The sequence below is a fragment of the Haliotis rufescens genome, unplaced genomic scaffold, assembly GCF_023055435.1.
Source record: "Haliotis rufescens isolate VD_foot unplaced genomic scaffold, xgHalRufe1.0.p SCAF_62, whole genome shotgun sequence".
NCBI classification, from domain to species: Eukaryota; Metazoa; Mollusca; class Gastropoda; order Lepetellida; family Haliotidae; genus Haliotis; species Haliotis rufescens.
In genome coordinates, this window is record NW_025964353.1 from 954,669 (window position 1) to 979,440 (window position 24,772).

Genomic DNA, 24,772 nt, shown 5'->3' on the forward strand with positions numbered 1-24,772 from the left:
GCATTATGCAAATGATGTCATCGTTCATGCTGTGGAGGACGTGTTACACCACCAGGTAGAAGCCATCTACACCAGTAGATCCAGGCACTCCAGCATCGTTCATCCTGTGGAGGACGTGTTACACCACCAGGTGGAAGCCATCTACACCAGTAGATCCAGGCACTCCAGCATCGTTCATGCTGTGGAGGACGTGTTACACCACCAGGTGGAAGCCATCTACACCAGTAGATCCAGGCACTCCAGCATCGTTCATGCTGTGGAGGACGTGCCATACCCCCAGGTGGAAGCCATCTACACCAGTAGATCCAGGCACTCCAGCATCGTTCATGCTGTGGAGGACGTGTTACACCACCAGGTGGAAGCCATCTACACCAGTAGATCCAGGCACTCCAGCATCGTTCATGCTGTGGAGGACGTGCCATACCACCAGGTGGAAGCCATCTACACCAGTAGATCCAGGCACTCCAGCATCGTTCATGCTGTGGAGGACGTGTTACACCACCAGGTGGAAGCCATCTACACCAGTAGATCCAGGCACTCCAGCATCGTTCATGCTGTGGAGGACGTGCCATACCACCAGGTGGAAGCCATCTACACCAGTAGATCCAGGCACTCCAGCATCGTTGGCAGGACTTTGGAGGGGATTATGTCATAAATTATTTAGCAGCAAACTCAGTCCATCCAAGTAACACGGGGAAAATCGAGGAAGCTGCCCACCTGGCTTTGCGACTTCTCACACCTTTATATATCGTTTTGCATGAATCAATGGAAAGAAAACTGTTACTAGCACGTTAGCGGTTTAATGCTAGATTATACTACTCAAAACAAGTTAAAGAACGCCGACATTTGGAAGGCTGTCTGTTACAATACCCACCATCCATGACAGATTAACTATCGGGTGCGCTTTAACGTCTATTTAGCTGCATATGATGTTGAAATATTGCTTCGACCTTCATATGCACACATTGTAAATTATATCAGGAGGGCTAGACAAGTCTTCTGACACCCAATACCCCATGTAGGCTATTAAAAGTGTCTATTTACGAGTATCATTACATCGATATTTGTCCTTATATTGTGGAAGCAAGCTCTATGTCTACTTAGTTAACGCGATTATGTATACACTGTCACTGTGCAGTCAAGCCATGACAGGCGGCATTGTGAATGTACATGTACCATGTAAAATGTATGTCGGAGAATAGATGCGTTGATGTTACCCTTGAAGATCCGGGTGGAATAGGTCATCAGCAACCCGTGCTTGCTGTAAAAGGCGACTTTGCTTGTCGTAAGAGGCGACTGACGGGATCGGGTGGTCAGGTTCGCTGACTTGGTTGATGCACGTCATCGTAACCCAATTGCGTGGATCGATGCTCATGTCAATCACTTGATTGTCTGGTCCAGACTCGATTATTTACAGATCGCCGTCATATAGCTGGAATATTGCTGAGTGCAGCGTTAAACAACAAACAAATAAGATGCGTTGATGTAGTCAAAACAATGTTCAGAGAATTAAATACATATATTCGACAGACAATTATAAAAATATCTGCACTGCTTTATTTCACTTTTGTTCATCTAGTCTCGGAGACGACTCTGTTTCTCGTTTGCCCTCATGTGACCTCATATAGCACTATACAAATCAAAGCGACAAACCTTTCCATAATCTTTACCAAATTGTACGATTCCAACTATGTCACGAGCATTTGTTTATGAAGCACAATCAAATAGACTCGATACTATGTGTTCGCGAAAAGGTGAGCGATTCCTGCCCCATCGGTGGCTTCCGTCACAAACACATGCAAAGGCAAGTCAATTGATCATCGAAAAGACAGGGGAACATATGGTGCAAGGAATTGCATCTGATATCATTCAGCCACTGATGCGTAATCAGTCAAACCCTCTATCATCACGTCATCTGATGGTGTCCCTGTTGTGTCATTCACTCTTGGCGGCAAACCGTCCTCAATATTACACACATGTGGTGATCAAATAAAATGGCTGCATTGCTGTGTCTTTATTCAAATTAACAAAACTCTTAATACAATCCGATGCAGATTACTACTTCTAAAAAGGAGCATTCACACGGTACAACTAGTTGTATACAGTTAGTTGGACCACGTGGAGATTTGGCAGCAGCGAGTTTCATTCAATACGGATCTCCCTAGATCGCAGCTGTAACAATAGAGGGGATGGGAGGCCGAACTGTCTATGCTTGCCTTGGTTTGTCAGCAGCATACACGTGTTCCTAGGCGTGACCAAAGTGGTGAGGCCTGTATCATTTCATGCTTTCCTCCAACTTTAATGGTGTGGGGGGTAACTAATGGTTAAAGCGTTCACTCGTCACATCGAAGACCCGGGTTCGATTCCCAATATGGGTACAATGTGTGAAGCCCATTTCTGGTGTCCCCCGCCGTGATAATGCTGGAACATTGCTAAAAGCGGCGTAAAACCATACTCATTTACTTACTCTCTCACTCCAACTTTGAGCTGACACTCTATGATGTTACTGCTCAGAGCGGCAATACACCAAAGTAACTCATTCGCAATAACGACAAGTTTAGATTTCCAGATTCTCGGTGAAAACTACGCTGTGCGAGAAATATGTCTCGTCTCCTTGTGTCTGATTCCTATTCCTTGGCACTAGGAGCATTTATCCCTCCAATAGGAACTAAGTACCCCTGGTCTTCAGGAAACGCTTCGCTGTCCACCACATAGTCATAATGGTTCTCACTGTCTCTGCATTTAGACTCGGTATCAGTCTTGACCTTGACCACTGAGTTTGTACTCTGCTTCCGCACGACATCTGACATTGTCACATATCTGTGTTCGGGAGCGTCCGGCCTACTGAGGTCTTCATAATGACTGTCGGGGGTCGCGGTCCTCTTAGATTGTCTCCATCTGGAATAGAATCGGGGATCAATGTAACTTTCGGGGAACAATGTAACTATCGGGGAACAATGTAACTATCGGGGATCAATGTAACTATCGGGGAACAATGTAACTATCGGGGAACAATGTAACTATCGGGGATCAATGTAACTATCGGGGAACAATGTAACTATCGGGGAACAATGTAACTATCGGGGAAACATGTAACTATCGGGGATCAATGTTACTATCGGGGAACAATGTAACTATCGGGGAACAATGTAACTATCGGGGCACAATGTAACTATCGGGGAACAATGTAACTATCGGGGATCAATGTAACTATCGGGGAACAATGTAACTATCGGGGCACAATGTAACTATCGGGGAACAATGTAACTATCGGGGATCAATGTAACTATCGGGGAACAATGTAACTATCGGGGAACAATGTAACTATCGGGGAACAATGTAACTATCGGGGAACAATGTAACTATCGGGGATCAATGTAATTATCGGGGATCAATGTAACTATCGGGGCACAATGTAACTATCGGGGAACAATGTTACTATCGGGGATCAATGTAACTATCGGGGAACAATGTAACTATCGGGGAACAATGTAACTATCGGGGATCAATTAACTATCGGGGCACAATGTAACTATCGGGGAACAATGTAACTATCGGGGATCAATGTAACTATCGGGGAACAATGTTACTATCGGGGATCAATTAACTATCGGGGAACAATGTAACTATCGGGGAACAATGTAACTATCGGGGATCAATGTAATTATCGGGGATCAATGTAACTATCGGGGCACAATGTAACTATCGGGGAACAATGTTACTATCGGGGATCAATGTAACTATCGGGGAACAATGTAACTATCGGGGAACAATGTAACTATCGGGGATCAATTAACTATCGGGGATCAATGTAACTATCGGGGAACAATGTAACTATCGGGGATCAATGTAACTATCGGGGATCAATTAACTATCGGGGATCAATGTAACTATCGGGGAACAATGTTACTATCGGGGAACAATGTAACTATCGGGGAACAATGTAACTATCGGGGAACAATGTAACTATCGGGGAACAATGTTACTATCGGGGAACAATGTAACTATCGGGGAACAATGTAACTATCGGGGAACAATGTAACTATCGGGGAACAATGTAACTATCGGGGCACAATGTAACTATCGGGGAACAATGTTACTATCGGGGAACAATGTAACTATCGGGGAACAATGTAACTATCGGGGAATCTACTTATTTCAAAACGCCAACGCCAGAGCATAAGTCATCCACCGAAACAGATTCCATTGGGCGCAAAGGGCAAAATAGAGGCGGGGATTATTTGAAGGGGTCACTGAAAATCAGTGATGACACCAGGTGTTCGCAAAAGGTAACAGATTCAGGATCATATAATGTAAATCTAGAGCACTTACCGTGTTATTGTTTACACATATCAATCTTGCAAGTTTTTATTGGTTAATCAACTTTCCCCGTGTTTATATATGGTCTATCTAAATATATCCGATTCGGTGTTTGTCAAACTTGTCACCCGGAAACTAGCCACGTAGCAGTTGAAGCCAAAGTCGCGTTACTGTTGTTGGTCCTTGTCGTGACCTATTTCAGTTGCTATTGAGTGTTAATAAGAAAATGTCCAAAACATTTATCACACGTCCATGTCAGAAAGATGAGATCTGATTGGTCAACGTGATCTTTATAAATTGTACTTTTTGGAAACGACCAACTTTTGGTAAGGAATTGTACCTGCCTATCCTTCTACATATTACTAAATAAATGTGTTTGTAATTACTGGTATATAGAGTATCTCTGTATGACTTTGAAGGACTGCATAAGGTAAATAACCTTTTAATAGATTCACTTGAACTGTACATAAAACTTTTTCTCATTTTGTATGCCGACGATACTGTTTTAATGGCCGAAAGCCCAGAAGATTTAAGAAAGTGTCTCACTATATTTGAAGAATATTGTACTATCTGGAAACTTAAAGTCAATGTTGACAAAACGAAAGTTGTTATTTTTGCCAAGCGCTCCACAAATAGAGTCTTCAAGTTTATGTTAAATGGCTCGTTTCTTCATGTTGTTAAAGAATATGTTTACCTTGGTATTTTATTTACAAACACTGGTAGATTTTGTAAGGCACTAAAGAGACTGACAGATCAGGCATCTGTATTTCGCTGTATTTCGTAAAATTAGAATATTAGAAATTCCTATTGACTGTCAACTGAAATTATTTGATCAACTTGTTCAGCCAGTATTGTTATATGGATCTGAGGTGTGGGGTTTTGAAAATGCTGTTGTCATTGAACGTGTACATCTTAAATTTTGTAAATATATTCTCAAGTTAAAACAGTCAACACCCGATTACATGGTATATGGTGAACTAGGGAGGTATCCTCTCAGCATTTTCATTAAGATAAGAATTATTTCATATTGGTGCAAGCTAACATCATCACAAACTAGCCTTTCTAGTATAGTATATAAACTTATGTTTCAAATGTCCATAGCAAATCCAGATTACCATTTCCCACTATTCAAAGAAATAAAATGCATTCTTCAAAATATAGGCTTTAATTACATTTGGCTGTCTCAAACCTTTATTAGTGCCGCATGGTTGAAACAAAATGTGAAACATGTTTTCATTGATAATTTTCTGCAAAGATGGCGAGAATCAAAGGAAAATTCATCTAAAGGTTACTATTATAACATGTTTAAAGAGTTACCATCTCTAGAACCTTATTTACTAGAACTACCAATCACCTTACGCATCTCTCTTGCTCGTTTTAGAACAGCAAATCATAGATTACCCATTGAAACAGGAAGATGGTATAATATTGTGAGAGAGGAAAGAAAATGTACATTGTGTAAAAATTTTATATGTGATGAAATGAACTTTTTATTAGAATGTCCAAAACTCTCAGAAATTAGAAACAAGTTTTTGCCTCAATACTACTGTATGTATCCTTCTGCCGTAAAATTCTCTCATTTGATGTCCATTACTTATAAGCCAACTCTATTAAAACTGGCAAGTTATATAAGATCATGTATGGAAATGTTCCACTGACATGTTTTCTTCATTGTATCTTATTCCTGTGTCCAATTACATCTCTGTATCACTGCCGTGATTTACGAGAATAAACATCATTCATTCTGTGTCAAAGAATAGGACATTCCACCCGGAAGAAAACAATCACAAGGAAAACATCAGCTTATGAGATGCGAGATGAGGGGAGTGTTCACCAGTGTTTTTATGTAACTTTTCACGTTTATAGTTTATATGTTTAATATCCTCTTTAAATTTTAAAAAAATGGATCTAGGGTGTCTCACATTAATTAAGTGACGCAGTTGTGTTCCGGTACTCGTGCTCACATTATTTTCGTGACGCATTAATTCATGATTTACAGTAAATAAAGCCAGTTTGAGCCGATATCAATCTGCCCTTTCACTGCCTGTTTAACTGACTTGTCAACAATACTTGTCGCAGTTATTGTCTGGAAAACTGCTTCTGACGAACGTTAGCTTGGTTACATGACCTTTGAAATATTTAAACCTCATCATCTGCCTGGACATGTTTTGACTGTAGTGTATTACACAATAACCAGATTTAGTAAAAACGTAATATTAATATTTGTCAACCACCTTATAATGGAAGATTTGCTTGAGTTCCTGAGAAATATTTTCCTTGTCCTGTACCTTCAGCTGTCGTTAACGTCGAAATGTGATGATATACAGTCAAACACCGTGGTTTCAAAGTTGAAGGGACCTACGTTAATACTCGAGTTATCCGAGGTGTGACACAACCGAAAATGATGACTAAAGAAGGAATACGCAGGGACCATGCTTTTACTTCGAGACAACCGTAAGTTCGACAAATCAAAGTTCGACACAGGAGTGTTAGACTGTATATCATCACGTTTCCATTTTGCCAGTGGGGCGTTACCGTTTGTCTTATTACCTCAGAAAATACAGGAGAGATGAAATAGCAGCTACCAGGGCGATGATAACGGCAAAGGTTATAGCTGTTATTTGGCCTGAAAAACACCAACACACAGAAAGTTGACGACATTAATCATGTGTGGAATAACACAGCACGTACGTGAATAATAGCAAAAGGTTGGTTTAATAACAATGAAATAAATGTTACAGTTCCAATAAGTAGCGACAAAGCCCTGTAGCTCACCTTCTTCTGTATCATTACATTCACTTCCACGTGTGTGGGTGAGTGAGTGAGTATGGTTTTACGCCGCTTTTAGTAATATTCCAGCAATATCACGGCGGGGGACACCAGAAATGGGCTTCAAACATTGTACCCATGTCTGGAATCGAACCCGGGTCTTCAGCGTGACTGGGGGCACAAGTGGCCCAGTCGTTTAAGGCGCCGCGATTCGCACGCCAGAAACCTATGATTGTGGATTCGAATCCCGGTTCGCCCCGATTATGTTTCTAGGTTTGTCAGCACCATACCCGTGCTCGTGGGTTTTACCGAAGTGGTAAACGTCTGAGACCTGCATCACTTCGGGCTTTCCTCCCAAATTAAGCTAACAAGCCGTGATATAACTGGAGTAATGTTTAAAAAGCGGCGTTAAACCCAACTCACTCACTCACTCACTCCGGCGTGACGAGCGAACGCTTTAACCACTAGGCTACTCAAAGTGAAGAAGAAATGAGTAAAAATCATTTAAAGATCCAGTTTCGTATTACAATTATAAAGATGAAACGTTCCTGGCAATGAGTTGGAGAAAGTGATCATGCAGAATACTTTCTCAGCAATTATTTTTCATTCAGCAAATATATACTACAGCAGAATTGTCTCCCTTTACAAGGAACGCGAACTGTAAAAACAGCATAACACAAAAGCGACTCTGTCAGTATTAAATATTTATTTAAGACTAACATCACCCCATGGTAGATCTCGTTTTAACGCGCTTAATGCACTCACCACTTGTAGGTTGATTCATGACATTCCCGCCACCGTTGCTGGACCCCGGGTCTGGTCCCTGGGTAACTCCTCCTATTAAGTCTATGGACGTGGCCTGGCTGATTCCTGGAAATTGAATCTGGCTGAAGCGCACCATACAAATACTGAAACACCAGGCTAGTTACAAACGAGTTGAAAAAACAATCGCGATTCTATTGTTCTCTGATGTTCTATAGTGATGTGACATATTTGAGGAAGCACCAGAGAGTATGTTGGAATTGGACATGTGATGCATTGCGTACACCAGAGACGTTTGCTCCAAAATATCGCCTTCCTGCCGGGACAATTGTAACATCCTAAACTTTCTACAATGTTTTCGCCCGACACTTTGTCAATGATTATTATGCAAAATGTTTCAGAAACTGCCTCTTCACAATACACAACACGCGCTGGATTTTTTACATTGCAAGTGTTTTTCGGACTATTCATGACTGTTCATCTAAATATTATACACTTTGGAAAGGCCTCTGTATTTTGATTTATCAACTTCACAAATGATAATGTACTCACTACCTGGGCGGGGACTTATCGATGCGCCCTGATTGGTTCCTGAAACTGAAAAGAATATGTTATCTTTTCGGAGTAATTTCAGATGTTGTCACATTTATCATAACCATACTGAGCAGATCGTAGGTTGGAGCTGCAACTAAACCTGGTATGTCCATGGGTAGAGCTACAACTAAAATTATGGAATGTCCGTGGTTAGAGCTACAGCTAAACCTGGTATGTCCGTGGGTAGAGCTACAGCTAAACCTGGTATGTCCGTGGGTAGAGGTACAACTAAACCTGGTATGTCCGTGGGTAGAGCTACAACTAAACCTGGTATGTCCGTGGGTAGAGCTACAACTAAACCTGGTATGTCCGTGGGTAGAGCTACAGCTAAACCTGGTATGTCCGTGGGTAGAGCTACAGCTAAACCTGGTATGTTCGTGGGTAGAGCTACAGCTAAACCTGGTATGTTCGTGGGTAGAGCTACAGCTAAACCTGGTATGTCCGTGGGTAGAGCTACAGCTAAACCTGGTATGTTCGTGGGTAGAGCTACAACTAAACCTGGTATGTCCGTAGGTATACGTAGAGCTACAACTAAATCCGGTATGTCCCTGGTTAGAGCTACAACTAAACCTGGTATGGCGGTGGGAAAAGCTACAACTAACGATTTGAAAAAAACAATCGCGATTCTATTGTTCTATGATGTTCTATGGTTGGAATTGGACGTGTGATGCATTGCGTACACCAGAGACGCGCTAGTTTTTAACATTGCAAATGTTTTTCGGATAATTCATGACTGTTCATTTATATATTATCCACTTTGGAAAGGCCTCTGTATTTTGATTTATCAACTTCACAAATGATAATGTACTCACTACCTGGGCGTGGACTTATCGATGCGCCCTGATTGGTTCCTGAAACTGAAAAGAATATGTTATCTTTTCGGAGTAATTTCAGATGTTGTCACATTTATCATAACCATACTGAGCAGATCGTAGGTTGGAGCTGCAACTAAACCTGGTATGTCCATGGGTAGAGCTACAACTAAAATTATGGAATGTCCGTGGTTAGAGCTACAGCTAAACCTGGTATGTCCGTGGGTAGAGCTACAGCTAAACCTGGTATGTCCGTGGGTAGAGGTACAACTAAACCTGGTATGTCCGTGGGTAGAGCTACAACTAAACCTGGTATGTCCGTGGGTAGAGCTACAACTAAACCTGGTATGTCCGTGGGTAGAGCTACAGCTAAACCTGGTATGTCCGTGGGTAGAGCTACAACTAAACCTGGCATGTCCATGGGTAGAGCTGCAACTAAACCTGGCATGTCCGTGGGTAGAGCTGCAACTAAACCTGGCATGTCCGTGGGTAGAGCTGCAACTAAACCTTGCATGTCCTTGGGTAGAGCTGCAACTTAACCTGGCATGTCCATGGGTAGAGCTGCAACTTAACCTGGTATGTCCGTGGGTAGAGCTGCAACTAAACCTGGTATGTCCATGGGTAGAGCTGCAACTAAACCTGGTATGTCCATGGGTAGAGCTGCAGCTAAACCTGGTATTTCCGTGGGTAGAGCTGCAACTAAACCTGGTATGTCCGTGGGTAGAGGTACAACTAAACCTGGTATGTCCGTAGATAGAGTTACAACTAAACCTGGCATGTCCGTAGGTAGAGCTACAAATAAACCTGGTATGTCCGTAGGTAGAGCTGCAACTAAAACTGGTATGTCCGTAGGTAGAGCTGCAACTAAACCTAGTATGTCCGTAGGTAGAGCTACAACTAAACCTGGTATGTCGGTGGGAAGAGCTACAACTAAACCTGGTATGTCCGTAGGTAGAGCTGCAACTAAACCTGGTATGTCCGTAGGTAGAGCTACATCTAAACCTGGTATGTCCGTAGGTTGAGCTACAACTAAACCTGGTATGTCCGTAGGTATACGTAGAGCTACAACTAAATCCGGTATGTCCCTGGTTAGAGCTACAACTAAACCTGGTATGGAGGTGGGAAAAGCTACAACTAATTCTGGTGTGTCCGTAGGTAGAGCTACGACTACACTTGGTATGTCCGTGGGTAGATGTCTTGCAATATGCCAGCATCTCCAGCCTTTTGTGTCTACATTTCACAGCTTTTGAGGTACAATCTAAGAAGATTTCAGATGCTAAAAAGTTGTCTGAAAAGGTTACAATGTCCAAGGCCACAGTGAGGCTTTCAAAAGACTTTATGGGAGACACGAGGAGGACATTTCAAAATTTGACGCATCCGTGACAAAAATGATGTCCGATGCAATTCCCTATTTTGATTTGTATAATGTGTTCCCTTGTTTGTTCGGGTGTTCAATTGACTTGCCTTGTGTGTGTGTTTGTGACGGGGCAGGATATGCTCACTTTTTTGCGAAAACTCCTAGTATCATCACTATTTGATAGTCATTCACAAACACATGCATATTATATAGTCGGAATCGTACAATGGACTCTGCTTTTAGACGAGATTTGTCATGAATATGAAAAGGGTTGTGTCGCTTTTATTTAGAGCTACAACTAAACCTGGCATGTCTGTGGTCGGATTAACAAAGAAATATGGCACGTCCTTTATGAGAGCAACAATGAACTATGATATGCCCCTGGTTATATAGAGCTACAATGATACATGATATGCCCTGATTATATAGAGCTACACTGATATATGATATACCCCTAATTAAATATAGCTACAATGATATATGATATGCCCCTGGTTATATAGAGTAGCTCTGATAAATTATATGCCCCTGGTTATATAGAGCTACACTGATATATGGTATGCCCCTGGTTATATAGTGCTTCACTGATATATGATATGCCCTGGCTATATAGAGCTACACTGATATATGGTATGCCCCTGGCTATATAGTGCTTCACTGATATATGATATGCCCCTGGTTATAAAGAGCTACAATGTAATATGATATGCCCCTGGTTATATAGAGCTACACTGATATGTGATATGCCCCTGGTTATATAGAACTACACTGATATATGACATGCCCCTGGTTATAAAGAGCTACAATGAAATATGATATGCCCCTGGTTATATAGAGCTACACTGATATGTGGTATGCCCCTGGTTATATAGACCTACACTGATATATGATATGCCCCTGTTTATATAGACCTACACTGATATATGATATGCCCCTGGTTGTATAGAGCTCAACTGATATATGATATGCCCCTGGTTATATAGAGCTACACTGATATATGATATGCCCCAGGTTATATAGAGCTACACTGATATATGATATGCCCCTGGTTATATAGAGCTACACTGATATATGATATCCTCTGGTTATACAGAGCTACAATGATATATGATATGCCCCTGTTTATATAGAGCTACACTGGTATATGATATGCTCACGGCTATATAGAGCTACACTGATATATGATATGCTCCCGGTTATATAGAGCTACATTGGTATATGATATGCCCCTTGTTATATAGAGCTACACTGATATATGATATGCCCCTGGTTATATAGAGCTACAGTGATATATGATATGCCCCTGGTTATATAGAGCTACATTGATATATGATATGCCCCTGGTTATATAGAGCTACGTTGATATATGCTATGCCCCTGGTTATATAGAGCTACATTGATATATGATATGCCCCAGGTTATATAGAGCTACACTGATATATGGCATGCCACTGGATAGAGCTTCAAGCGAAGGTTTGTTTCCACGTTAATGCTCCTGTACTTACCTGTACAAACATTTACATGTATTCCGCGTTGTGTTTACTGATGCGTGTAATCGTATCGACAATATACTTATAATAAACTGACTGTGGGCACAACTGCATGGTTTTTTTTGTATTTTTATGTGTGATTTTTTTTCACTTTGCAGGGGGAACGCATTTCCAACATGGGGAATTGGTGACTAATAATTCGATTGTTTAGTATCTAAACATCACGAATAACTATATGATGTATAGAACTTATAATTCATTACCTTGTTGACAGTCGGCACCTTTGAAGCCGCTTGCGCAACCGCTGTCGCATTGACCTGTGACCTTGTTACATATCTCCCGGGGGTCACGGCAGCGGCAGGTCTTCTCACATTGCTCACCGAACCAGTAGTCGTTGCAGGCTGGAACAAACAGACACGTGACCCTTCCTTATTTGTTTGTTTGTTGTGTACGGCCGCACCAAGCAATGTAACAGCAATGTATGACCACGGTCTGTAAATATTTTATTATTAAGAAGTGTAGACCTGGCAATCCAGTGATTGACATCATGAGCATCTATCTACGCAATGGGGATACAATGACAAGCACGAAACAAGTCAGCGAACCGACCCCGTTCGTCGTCTCATACGACAAGCATGAATAGCCGATGACACATTCTAACCTGGATCTTCACAGGTCACAAGCATGGGATCCCGATGACCAATTCTAACCTGGATCTTCACAGGTGACAAGCATGGGTTGCCGATGACCAATTCTAACCCGGATCTTCACAGGTGACAAGCATGGGTTGCCGATGACCAATTCTAACCCGGATCTTCACGGGTGAAAAGCATTGGTAGTGGATGACCAATTCTAACCTGGATCTTCACGGGTGACAAGCATTGGTAGCTGATGACCAATTCTAACCCGGATCTTCACGGGTGACAAGCATTGGTAGCGGATGACCAATTCTAACCTGGATCTTCACGGGTGACAAGCATTGGTAGCTGATGACCAATTCTAACCCGGATCTTCACAGGTGACAAGCATGGGTTGCCGATGACCAATTCTAACCCGGATCTTCACTGTGTCACCCTTGTTAATAAGTTCTGTGTTTGGCATTATTAAAGAGGCACTAGACTCGGGGCAATTGGTAGTCACAACAGAGTTGAATAAAGTCATTAAAACTTTTATAATGTTTATACATCTGTCAGGTGAAGATTACCCTATATACACAAAGAAGATGTCTCCGCTTCACGTACCCAGACCTTTACTGGCTTTAGATTGTCCCTTTTCCAAATAACAACATTTAACCTCACAATTGAAATATGTCCACTTTTGCGTTTTCTCAACCAGAGGAAACTGGTCTGGCAATTGCGTTGTAGGTATTGTAAGATGGTTTAAATGTTTATATTTCAAATGTTACAATACAACATACCGAACACTAAAACCTCACATAACGTGAGAATCTGTAAGGCACCGTCTTCCCGCTTTGGCAAGTCTACTGTGACGTTTTGGCCTCTCATTGGTTGAACGCAGTTTAGGGGTATCCGAATGGGTGGAGCCTCTTCGCTTTCCCATCGATAACACCGTCTGCCATCAACCTTCACCTCGAAACCGGTCAAACGTTCGGTTACTTCAAAATGAACAAAGCTACGTATTAATAACAAAGCGTTCTTTAGATGAACATATCGCTTGCAGAAATTATCTGGCATTTATTCTATAGCTGGACATCATAAAGTGTTGATTAGTATAGCTGTCAAAGAAAATAAACCATAACTACAGTCCTTGACCTTGAGGGTCTGGGAAGGTAACTGTGCAATATAGTGTTGTCTGAAGTGATTGCAGTCACTTTTTCCTTTAAATAACACATGTTTTTCGTTTTGAACCCAACGCTTTATTTAAAACGTTTTATTTTATTTTATTTGTTTTATTAAACATATATTGACGTTTTATCAAAATGAAACGTAAATGGTGACGCGATGAATGTTATTCCAACTCACGTGTACTCCTCTGATATATGACCATTCTGTACAAGTCATACGCTTGACCAAGATCCACCGTCCAGTAGGGTGCCGTCTCGGTTAAGCCTGTATGTGTACACGAACGCCGCGAGTAGAACGTATTTGCGTTTCCGTCGACTGCTCTATCCGGTGTATTGGGGATAGATTTACCCAATTTCCCGAAACGCCTTAAGAAATCTGTATACGTACTGACTTGCCAAGCCCTTCTCTCCAGGGCAACGTTTCCTGAAACCACCAACAGACTATGAGCATGTCATCAGGGATGTAACTACCAGTAAGGATGGGTAGACTTGGGTAGGGGGATGACTGTGTGGGTGGAGGTGATGGCAGTCAGGGTGGCGGTAACTGTGCACGTGGTGGTCACAGCGAGGGTTGTGGTAACAGCGAGGGTGGTAATGAACAGTCAATGACTTCACCTATTTATTTTTGTATATAATTACATGTTAACGGAAACGTTTGTTCATCTTAAAATCGCCACAAGGCACCATGACATAGCAACTACAGTTAAGCTGAATAAGACGTCACATGTCCACACTCACAACATCTGCAAAGGCACCGACCAACACTTTGGTGACGAAGCAAATATGAATCTGACACAAACATGTATTAGAGTTCACACATATTAGATATGACTAGAAGCTTGTTGCATTAATATATGAACACAGCCCTCCTACTACTCACTGTTCTGACAGTGCATTCCGTAGAACCCACGCGCGCATCCTTCCTGGCAGACTGCTGATGGGAGGTTGTCAGACTCCGCAGGACACTGCGTCTTACAGTGACACGTGTACTGCGCTGAAACACAAATGAGTGAGTGAGTGAGTGTACAGTGATAGTATAGTCGGAACAGTGGATTTTCATAGGATTATGGACATACTTTCTTCGCTTTTTTTTGTTTTCGAACAACAGTTTTTCTGTTATATCCACCGCCTCCGTGGTCTAGTGGTAGAGCGTCCGCCCGGAGAGTGGAAGGTCCGGGGTTCGATCCCTGGCCTCGTCATACCAAAAGACGTTAACAGACGTTAATAGGGAAAAAATTGATGTATTTACTTTTCCTAAGGGATGTCATGGTAAAATGTCTGTACTTTTAAAAACATGTATGCATCAGTCAGCGCATGTGTAAAGGTCAATAATGAACGTAAGGACTGCTTTCCAACATCCTCCGGTGTACGACAAGGTTGTGTTTTAAGTCCGTTGTTGTTTATATTTTTCATAAATGAATTTGCTATAGAGCTGCAAAATAGTTGTCAACATGGGATATTTGTAACACAAGAAATAATGTAAATAATGCTCCCTCTCTTTGCTGATGATGTATTTTTTTCCTATTCTGTAAACGGCTTGCAAAAGCAGTTAAATGTGTTACAGAGTTACTGTTCAAAATGGAGACTTGAAGTAAATCTGAATAAAACAAATGTTATAGTTTTTAGAAAAGGTGGTGTTGTTGCAAAAAGTGAAAAGTGGTTTCTTGGTTCGTCTGCCTTGAGTGTAGTCACTTACTATATATATTTAGGTCTTATGTTCTCCTCTAGATTGTCATGGTCTATGGCATGTAAGCAATTAGCTGCTCAGGCGTCAAAATCCATTATGCCTCTTTATAATTTATTCAGGAAAAATAGTCGTGTGTCTTTTTTCACAGCATGTACAATTTTCTTAAGTCAAAATTGTGCCTATACTTTTGTATGGTTCTGAAATATTGGGTGCTAAGTATTACGCTGCAATTGAAAAAAGTTCATACTTCATATTTCAAATGTTTAATAGGTGTTGGTAAGTTTGCCTCAAACAAGGCAATCCTTGGTGAAACAGGCCGTAGTAATATTTTTGTAGCCAGCCAATTAAGGGTAATTAAGTATTGGATTAAGTTACTTAGAATGATGCCTGATAGATACCCATATCAGTGTTACAAAATGTTAAAGGTACTTGATGATAATGGAAAAAATAATTGGGTTTCAGATGTGAGAAATCTATTATTTGTTAGTGGCTTTTCATATGTATGGATTTCTCAAGATGTGAAAGATCCACAGTTATTATTATATTCATTTAAGCAAAGACTGAAGGATATATTTTGTCAACAGTGGCACCAAAGTATTTCTGAATCACTTTTTCTTAGCAATTACAGCAAAGTAAAATCATTGTTACAAACTGAAAGATATTTAACTTGTTTAAATGAAAAAAAGTTTAATCAGAGTTATTGTAAACTTAGAATTTCATTGCATAATTTTAATGCAAATATATGTCGCAGGTCCAAAGACGGTGATATTGTGAACTCTATTTGTACAAACTGTTCATCTGGAGAAGTAGAGGATAATACCATGTCTTACTTATATGTGAAACGTATTCCTATTTAAGGTATAAATTTCTCCCCATGTTGCAAGATATTTTTAAAGACCGTCAGTTAATGTTAAAGCTGCTAAACTCTGAAAATCCTGATATGATCCATGCTGTTTCTGTATTCTTTAAACATGTCTTTATAATGAGGAATGTGTAACTAGATTTAAAATCTTATCATGTACATCACGTGACAAATGTAAATATCCAATCTGCATTGTTCAATGGGCCTTGATGCCTAAACAACTGAATAAACTGTCTGTCTGTCTGTTAAAATATGGTACTTGTTGTTACCCTGTCTGTGGCTCGGAATTAAGGGGCTAGAACAAGGACTGGTCGGCTCTGAGTCAGTATACTGTGTCTGAGTGGGGTATTCATGTTAAACTGCGGCATGGTATCTCAGGGAGCTAGCACGATAAATCGGCATGAGTCCGGACTAGTACAAGCAGCCACACACACACGTGCATGCACGTCGCTATATAAGTGCAATAATCTTGGACGCGACTTTAAATTTAGCACTTTGTGAAAGCACGGGTTTGGTGGTCACAAACCTAGACACACAATCAGGGAAAACCGAGATTCGAACCCACGATCATTGGTTTCCGATATGCCAATGGAGCAACTCTGCCCAGCGTATTCCAAATACTGGGAATGTGTCAAACCTTACAGATCGATTCTTCTGCCAATCTGAACAAGTTTATTTTCTTCAATGTGTGCTCTGCTCATAGTCTTCTCGTTGGTACGTGCATCTCTCTTACGCAAATAATTCATCTTTATGATTGAAGACACATTTGTGTTCGTCAGCTGTTTATATTGCTTCTTATCATTACGTTAGAACATGATTGACTTAAATTTGTATTTCTTTACTTAAAATAATATCCCTTGGCGTAAAAAAGCAGCATGAATGCTTGCTAGTAAAAACTATAGTATCTATTTGATAAGTATTAAAAAGGAAAATCCTCTCTCATATGAATAGTTGGAAGACATCCATAACATTTATGGGTTTATGTTTAAAAGAAACGATTTATGTGTTAATTAAATGAGCAAATGGGAAAATATAAAATATTTTGAATTAGTATTATCACTTGCCAACAAACACTTTAAATTATCTTTATTCAAATAAACCAAAGTATAGTGCAAACGATGTTAACTTAATGTTTGTCTCTAAGGTCATCTGATGCCTAACATTACTGTGCATTATTACATGTTAATAATGTCTGACACCAGCCTGTAGTGTTGTGTAGCCAGTTCCTCACGGGAGGCGTGTACTCACATCTATAGATGTATGTCCACTGTACACTATTGACACTGAACGAAACACCTACTGCTCCCAGATAAACAAAAGTACTGGCGAAACAAATAATAATAATAATAATAATAATAATAGTAATAACTGATTTGTAAAGCGCCTAATATCCATCGACAGTTGCTCACTGGCGCTGTGACAAAGTAAAAATGTAATGTCTATGTACATATGCCAACAATCAGGAGATCTATTGAAAAGCTGAGGTGAAGAAGTGGGTTTTGAGGAGAGACTTAAACGTTTCCTTAGAACCAGAGTTTCTCAAATTCAAAGGCAAAGAGTTCCATAACTGTGGACTGCAAAAGGAGAAGGCACGGTCAGACATAGCAGAAGTAGACAGCGGCTGATACAGTAGAGTTCCACCAGAGGATCGGATAGCACGCTCTGGAGAGTACCACTTTTTATTGGAGTATACCTTTTAAACAAAGCAAATAATCATGTAGTGCACGTGCACGTGTTCAGCATTTAAATATCATGTTCCCCATCGTCTCAGACATATTTAAAATTTACTTTGCAGCTTTGTAGCGATCGAGAGTTAATTACAGGTTCACTGTAAGTCCGAAGGGAACCAATCATCCTGTGATTACGTTCCAAGATGTATCACAGTTCATGCATACTTGGGATGCTATTTCGCGTTCACCTGGGAACGTAAATGTCAAGTAGTGATTAAGCCATGTATTGGCCCACGTTATAAACTGCCCGCACGTGACTGTAACTGGAATTATATTCCAACCAATCAACATAAATGTTTCAGATGCGTCGATTCAAAACTTTGACAGCCCTAATGTGCTGTAAAACTACGGACCGTTTACAGCTAGAGCTATCGGGGTGGCAAAATATTATTTATTTACCTGGCGGAAATGAACTCACCAGAATACATGCACAAGTTTTCCAAAGAAATTAGTGAGTGAGTGAGATGGTTTTACGCCGCTTTTAGCAATATCACGGCGGGGGACACAAGAAATGGGCTTCACACATTGTACCCATGTCGGGAATCGAACCCGGGTCTTCAGCGTGACTAGCGACTTAACCACTAGGCTACCCCACCACCCATCAAAACACTTGAAGAAACAAAGAGTTTGAATTATCATAAGATAAGGGTGTATATACCCTTGTCCCATCCAAAAATGCACTTTTATAAATTTCCAACTTCTGATTTCTGATGCAATTCACTATTGTGACTTGTGTCATATGTTCCCGTGGGTTTTATTTAGGTAATTAAATGACTTGCCTTTGCATGTGTTTGTGACTGGAGCCACCGACGGGGCAGGATACGCTTACCTTTTCGCGAGCACCTGGTATCATAACTACATGGTAGTGATTTCTAAACACATCCTTACGATAAAGTCCAAATCGTACAATGGACTCAGATACGTTTTATGAATATGGAAATGTGTTTTGTCAGCTTGAAGTGTACCACCGGGAATTTCGCGTAGGCATGTCGAAGTAAAACCATCATGCAATTACATATATATACAATCAATGTTATCATATTGCTTACCCTTTGCTCCGAGAAATCCGCAGAAAAATAGAACCCAGAAGGCACGGCGGCCGCACATCCCCACCATGGCAAGACGCTAGTATCAGTCCGTCTCTCTAGCTGAGGCCACCAGTGTTTCCGCTTATCTATTATGACAATGTGTCATATCCAAAGTTTTACAACGCCCTCCTCCTCTTCCTACCCCTCCACACATCCTCCCCGTCTTTTCCTCCTCGGCTGACCCCGTTCATATACTGTTACGCCTGTGACAAGTAGTTCTATGCTCATATTGTATTTGTTTTGCCGATTGAATATATTCGGGGCTAACGCGGGCCTGTGTATCCATCTTCTTCAATAAGATCATGTAGAGAAACTAAATACAATGAAATGTGTCACAACCGGACTGTGGCTAATCCGGACTCCTGTCAGTACCAGACCATATTATGGTCCCAAAATTACTGCTATAACATAATATTTCGTCACAACCGTATATTTTCTTTTTATTCTATTTCTTTATCTCCTGTTATAATCTCTCTAATCCGGACCTCTGTCTAAACCGGACCTAACTATTGGACCACAGAAGTCCGGTTTAGACAGAGCTCCGGATTAGTGAGATTAAAGTAGGGGAGAAAGAAATAAAGATAAGGTGGAGAGAAAAATTGTATGTAAAGTGAAATTTTAATGTGCATTAACATTAAACCGATACATATTTCATGGCAGTTTGTTTAGTCGGTGATTGTCAATAATGTTTATCCCCGCGCTCAGCAATATTCCAGCTATATGACGGCGGTCTGTAAATAATCAAGTCTAGAACAGACAATCCAGTGATTGACATCATGAGCATCAATCTACGCAATTGGGATACGATGACATGCATCAACCAAGTCAGTCAGCCTGACCACCCGATCCCGTTAGTCGCCTCTTACGACAAGCATAGTCGTCTTTAACGACAAGCATGGGTTGCTGAAGACTATTCTATCCCGGATCTACACGGGTCAGTCAATAATGAGTAGAATCTATAAAGTGATATCAACTTATATCACAGACGTTAGGTATTAATTGAACGAACTGACTTTGGAAACATGCATTGATCGTCTGTTTATATTTGTATTTCATAACATGACACGCCGATGACATGATCCAGGGGTTAATGAGATCTGGGTTCTATATGAAAGGTCTCGCGCCTTGAAATGGCTGTAATATCAGCAAACGCGGCATACAATCTAACTCTCACTCATTGTGACGAAATGATAGTAAACACGCGGGTGATGAGGCTGATAGATTATCTTTTCTAAATATTGAACACCTGGTATCATAACTATTTGATAGTGAACCATAACACGTGCTAGTTATATTGTCGGGATCGCACAATGATTCTTTTTGATTAGGGAAATGGTTTTGTCGACTCTATGTAGATATACCAGTAATACATAGCCGCCGACATATTACAAAGATTATGACAACATGACGTAAAGATAAGCGGACTTCTTTATTCTCAGTATCATATATTGCATGTGAATGATAAAAGATGAAAAAAATATGTATAGAAAAAGATATATTTAACTATTTTGTTGCCTCAATGAATGGCAATATAAAAGATATAATCAGTAGAGTAAAATCATTGCCTCAATGAACGGCAATATAAAAGATATATTCAGTAGAGTAAAATCATTGCCTCAATGAACGGCAATATAAAAGATATATTCAGTAGAGTAAAATTATTGCCTCAATGAATGGCAATATAAAAGATATATTCAGTAGAGTAAAATCATTGCCTCAATGAACGGCAATATAAAAGATATATTCAGTAGAGTAAAATCATTGCCTCAATGAATGGCAATATAAAAGATATATTCAGTAGAGTAAAATCATTGCCTCAATGAACGGCAATATAAAAGATATATTCAGTAGAGTAAAATTATTGCCTCAATGAAAGGCTTTATAAAAGATATATTCAGTAGAGTAAAATCATTGCCTCAATGAACGGCAATATAAAAGATATATTCAGTAGAGTAAAATAATTGCCTCAATGAATGGCAATATAAAAGATATATTCAGTAGAGTAAAATCATTGCCTCAATGAACGGCAATATAAAAGATATATTCAGTAGAGTAAAATAATTGCCTCAATGAACGGCAATATAAAAGATATATTCAGTAGAGTAAAATCATTGCCTCAATGAATGGCAATATAAAAGATATATTCAGTAGAGTAAAATCATTGCCTCAATGAACGGCAATATAAAAGATATATTCAGTAGAGTAAAATCAAATAGAATATAATCAACAGGAAAATGTATCTGCATTATTCACTGATAGCTGACAACCACCGTACACATGGCAGCGATATAGATTCTGTAAAGTATGGACGCACCCATTGACATGGTCGTCCTCAACACTAGACAATGTCCTCACACATTTCAATAGACATGGTAGTCTTCAACACTAGACAGTGTCCTCACACATTTCAATAGACATGGTAGTCTTCAACACTAGACAATGTCCTCACACATTTCAATAGACATGGTAGTCCTCAACACTAGACAATGTCCTCACACATTTCAACAGCTGTAAGTGACAAAGGGATGTTAGAAAAACATTTCCATGTCCATTGAAACATGGTTAATTGATGTATAATTACACGTGTTACCGAATTACTTGCTATAAAAGGAGTGAGTGAGTGAGTGAGTGAGTGAGTATGGTTTTACGCCGCTTTTAGCAATATTCCAGCAATATCACGGCGGGGGACACCAGAAATGGGCTTCACACATTGTACCCATGTCGGGAATCGAACCCGGGTCTTCGGCGTGACGATCGAATGCTTTAACCACTAGGCTACTCGACCGCCCCTGCAATAAAAGGAGTATCGGGTCATAGTAGTGGTGGTAGTAGTGGTAGTGGTAGTGGTGGTGATGTCAATGTTGGTGTGTAGATTCGAACCTAACACTTTACCAACTGGGCTAGGTCCATGATCTAACGTTTAGTGTCATGTACTATGAATTGCATTAAAAGCTTAAAACTTAAAACATGATTAATATAACATTGTATAATATTACACATGGCAAGTATCATGCTATACTTTTACAGATACATTTATTAATTTGAACATTTCATTAATTTAAACATTTCATTAATTTAAGCCTTCCTTTGAGTAATCTGAACCTACTTGACAGCAACATATAACCACGCAATACCTTCCGCACATTAATACAAAAATCAGACAATATCATAATGACATAGCAAAAGAAGAAATAACAAAGTAGGCGAACGAGAAAAAGAAACGTATGTTGTGAATAGGTCGTTGCTTAAATGCGTGCGTTCTCACTGGTCGTTGCTTAAATGCGTGCGTTATCACTGGTCGTTGCTTAAATGCGTGCGTTCTCACTGGTCGTTGCTTAAATGCGTGCGTTCTCACTGGTCGTTGCTTAAATGCATGCGTTCTCACTGGTCGTTGCTTAAATGCGTGCGTTCTCGCTGGTCGTTGCTTAAATGCGTGCGTTCTCACTGGTCGTTGTATAAATGCGTGCGTTCTCGCTGGTCGTTGCTTAAATGCGTGCGTTCTCACTGGTCGTTGTATAAATGCGTGCGTTCTCGCTGGTCGTTGCTTAAATGCGTGCGTTCTCACTGGTCGTTGCATAAATGCGTGCGTTCTCGCTGGTCGTTGCTTAAATGCGTGCGTTCTCACTGGTCGTTGATTATAAGCATGTGCTACAACCGGTCGTTGATTATAATCGTGTTTTGTCACTGGTCGTTGATTAACACTGTGTGTGTTATCACACGGTCACATATAATCATGCACAGGTCCCCGATGTCCCCTGCTCAGAAGCAGGTTGTCCCATGTTGGCATAGACGTTCTCTGAGCGGATGTATTCCTTTGCCAAGTCGTAGCAGTACTTGTAGTCAGCCTGCAGGGACAAGGGCTGAGCTATAATCATTTCATATTAAACATAGAAAACACTCTAAGAATGTCACTTAAGTGATAAACCACTTAATAAAATGGAAATACAACCATAGATAACTGAATATACAAACACACATTAAACTTTAGAGAATATGTAAAGTTTCCTGATTGTTATCCGGACACAATCCCTTCTCATGGTCGAGCCACTGATATTATCGCACTACCACCGCTCTACCACAAACTACCTTTATGGAAAGCGGCTGTGAATATTATACGAACGTTTCAGTTGCTTCTATCAAGTGTGTTTGTGTGTTATTTAACACCGCTTCTCCAGGCATATGACAGCGGTCTGTAAATTTTAAAATCTGGACCACAAAAACAGTGATTGATACCATGAGCAACGTTCCAGGCGCAATGACTCCGGCAACCAAGTCACCCACTCCACTCTGTACAACCGATCCATCATTGTGTCCCCTTTCACAACCAGCATAGTTTGCCGATCTATTTCAACCCGACATCCCCTCTGGGTAGCAACTGTTATATGTAACCATCAACTTAAACAGACAAATTTAGTGTTTACCCTACCGGAATGAGGTATATTATGTGATGTGAACTACCTTCTACTCAAACACGACGAAACTGTATCAGAATATCTCCGTCATACCTGTACATATATTATTGTCAACCACAACATGCTTATGTCTGTCCATAATTTCATAGAAAATAGTGTTAGGTTTGTACACTGAGTTTACATATGTAAGAGTGTTACGTTATATATGTATCTGACAGTAGACTTGCTGGCCTTCTTAGTGGTCTTTTTAACATACAGACCGCCTCCGTGGTCTAGTGGTAGAGTGTCCGCCCAGAGAGGGGAAGGTCCGGGTTTTGATCCCCGTCATACCAAAAGACGTTAAAAGATAGTACTTGTTGTTACCCTGCCTGGCGATTGGCATTAAGGGGCTAAAATTGGTCAGAGTCAGTATACTGTGTCTGAGGGGGTATTCATGTTCAACTGCGGCATGGTATCTCAGTTTGGTAGCACTCTAAAATCGGCATTAGTCCGGTCTAGTAAAAGCACACACACACACACACACACACACACACACACACACACACACACACACACACACACACACACACACACACACACACACACACACACACACGACGCATTCACACGTCGCTATATAAGTGCAATAATCTTGGACACGACGTTAAGCCCAATTCACCTCACCTTAATATCATTTGTATTGCTTCTTCTTAACCATCAAGTTTCACACTAATGTATATATTTAACAGGGAGCGGTATTTCAATAAGCCAGTTAGGCCAATTTATCAATCCCTTTCAAGTTAAAACAAACAAATTATATTTAAACAACACATTAATGATTAAACATGCAATTGGTAGTCCGGATCGGAACAGTGCAAAGCCGGAGGCCAGATGTTATTGTTGATTCGCAACTTTAATTACTGTGAACTATGGTTATAACGAACACGCTTATAACGAACTTGCCGATATAACGAACTTATTTTTTAGTCCCGGCCATTTGGTGTATATATGTTGTATATATGCTTATACCGAACTACGGTTATTACGAACTAAAATTAGTGGTCCCTTTGAGTTCGTTATAACCGTAGTTTACTGTACACTGAAGT

The 24,772-nt window shown here is 40.4% G+C and overlaps 2 protein-coding genes across 12 annotated transcripts in view; both read right to left on the reverse strand.

Annotated features, from left to right (window-relative positions):
• Positions 1 to 1,539: 1,539 nt before the first annotated feature.
• Positions 1,540 to 19,357, reverse strand: LOC124110855. Of its 11 annotated transcripts, none has more exons than XM_048386927.1 (10): positions 19,237 to 19,357; positions 14,789 to 14,902; positions 14,087 to 14,332; positions 13,522 to 13,719; positions 12,368 to 12,505; positions 9,261 to 9,302; positions 8,407 to 8,442; positions 7,855 to 7,959; positions 6,871 to 6,946; positions 1,540 to 2,898 (listed from the first exon to the last, which is right to left on the reverse strand). In XM_048386927.1, exons 1-10 carry the CDS (start codon positions 19,301 to 19,303, stop codon positions 2,628 to 2,630), a joined length of 1,293 nt encoding a protein of 430 aa, XP_048242884.1. In that variant the 5' UTR covers positions 19,304 to 19,357; the 3' UTR covers positions 1,540 to 2,627. The 11 variants fall into 11 exon arrangements, with proteins under 11 accessions (XP_048242884.1, XP_048242883.1, XP_046326273.1 ...); XM_048386926.1 differs by having other exon boundaries at positions 8,404 to 8,442; XM_046470317.2 differs by having other exon boundaries at positions 8,407 to 8,448.
• Positions 19,358 to 20,796: 1,439 nt separating this feature from the next.
• The window catches only part of LOC124110853 (receptor-type tyrosine-protein phosphatase epsilon-like), a 28,030-nt gene continuing 24,054 nt past the window's right edge, over positions 20,797 to 24,772 (reverse strand). The window contains exon 26 of the mRNA XM_046470311.2: positions 20,797 to 23,120. Within this exon, the coding sequence (XP_046326267.2) occupies positions 23,007 to 23,120 (114 nt within the window). The 3' untranslated portion in view covers positions 20,797 to 23,006. The remainder of the gene's footprint in view (positions 23,121 to 24,772) is intronic.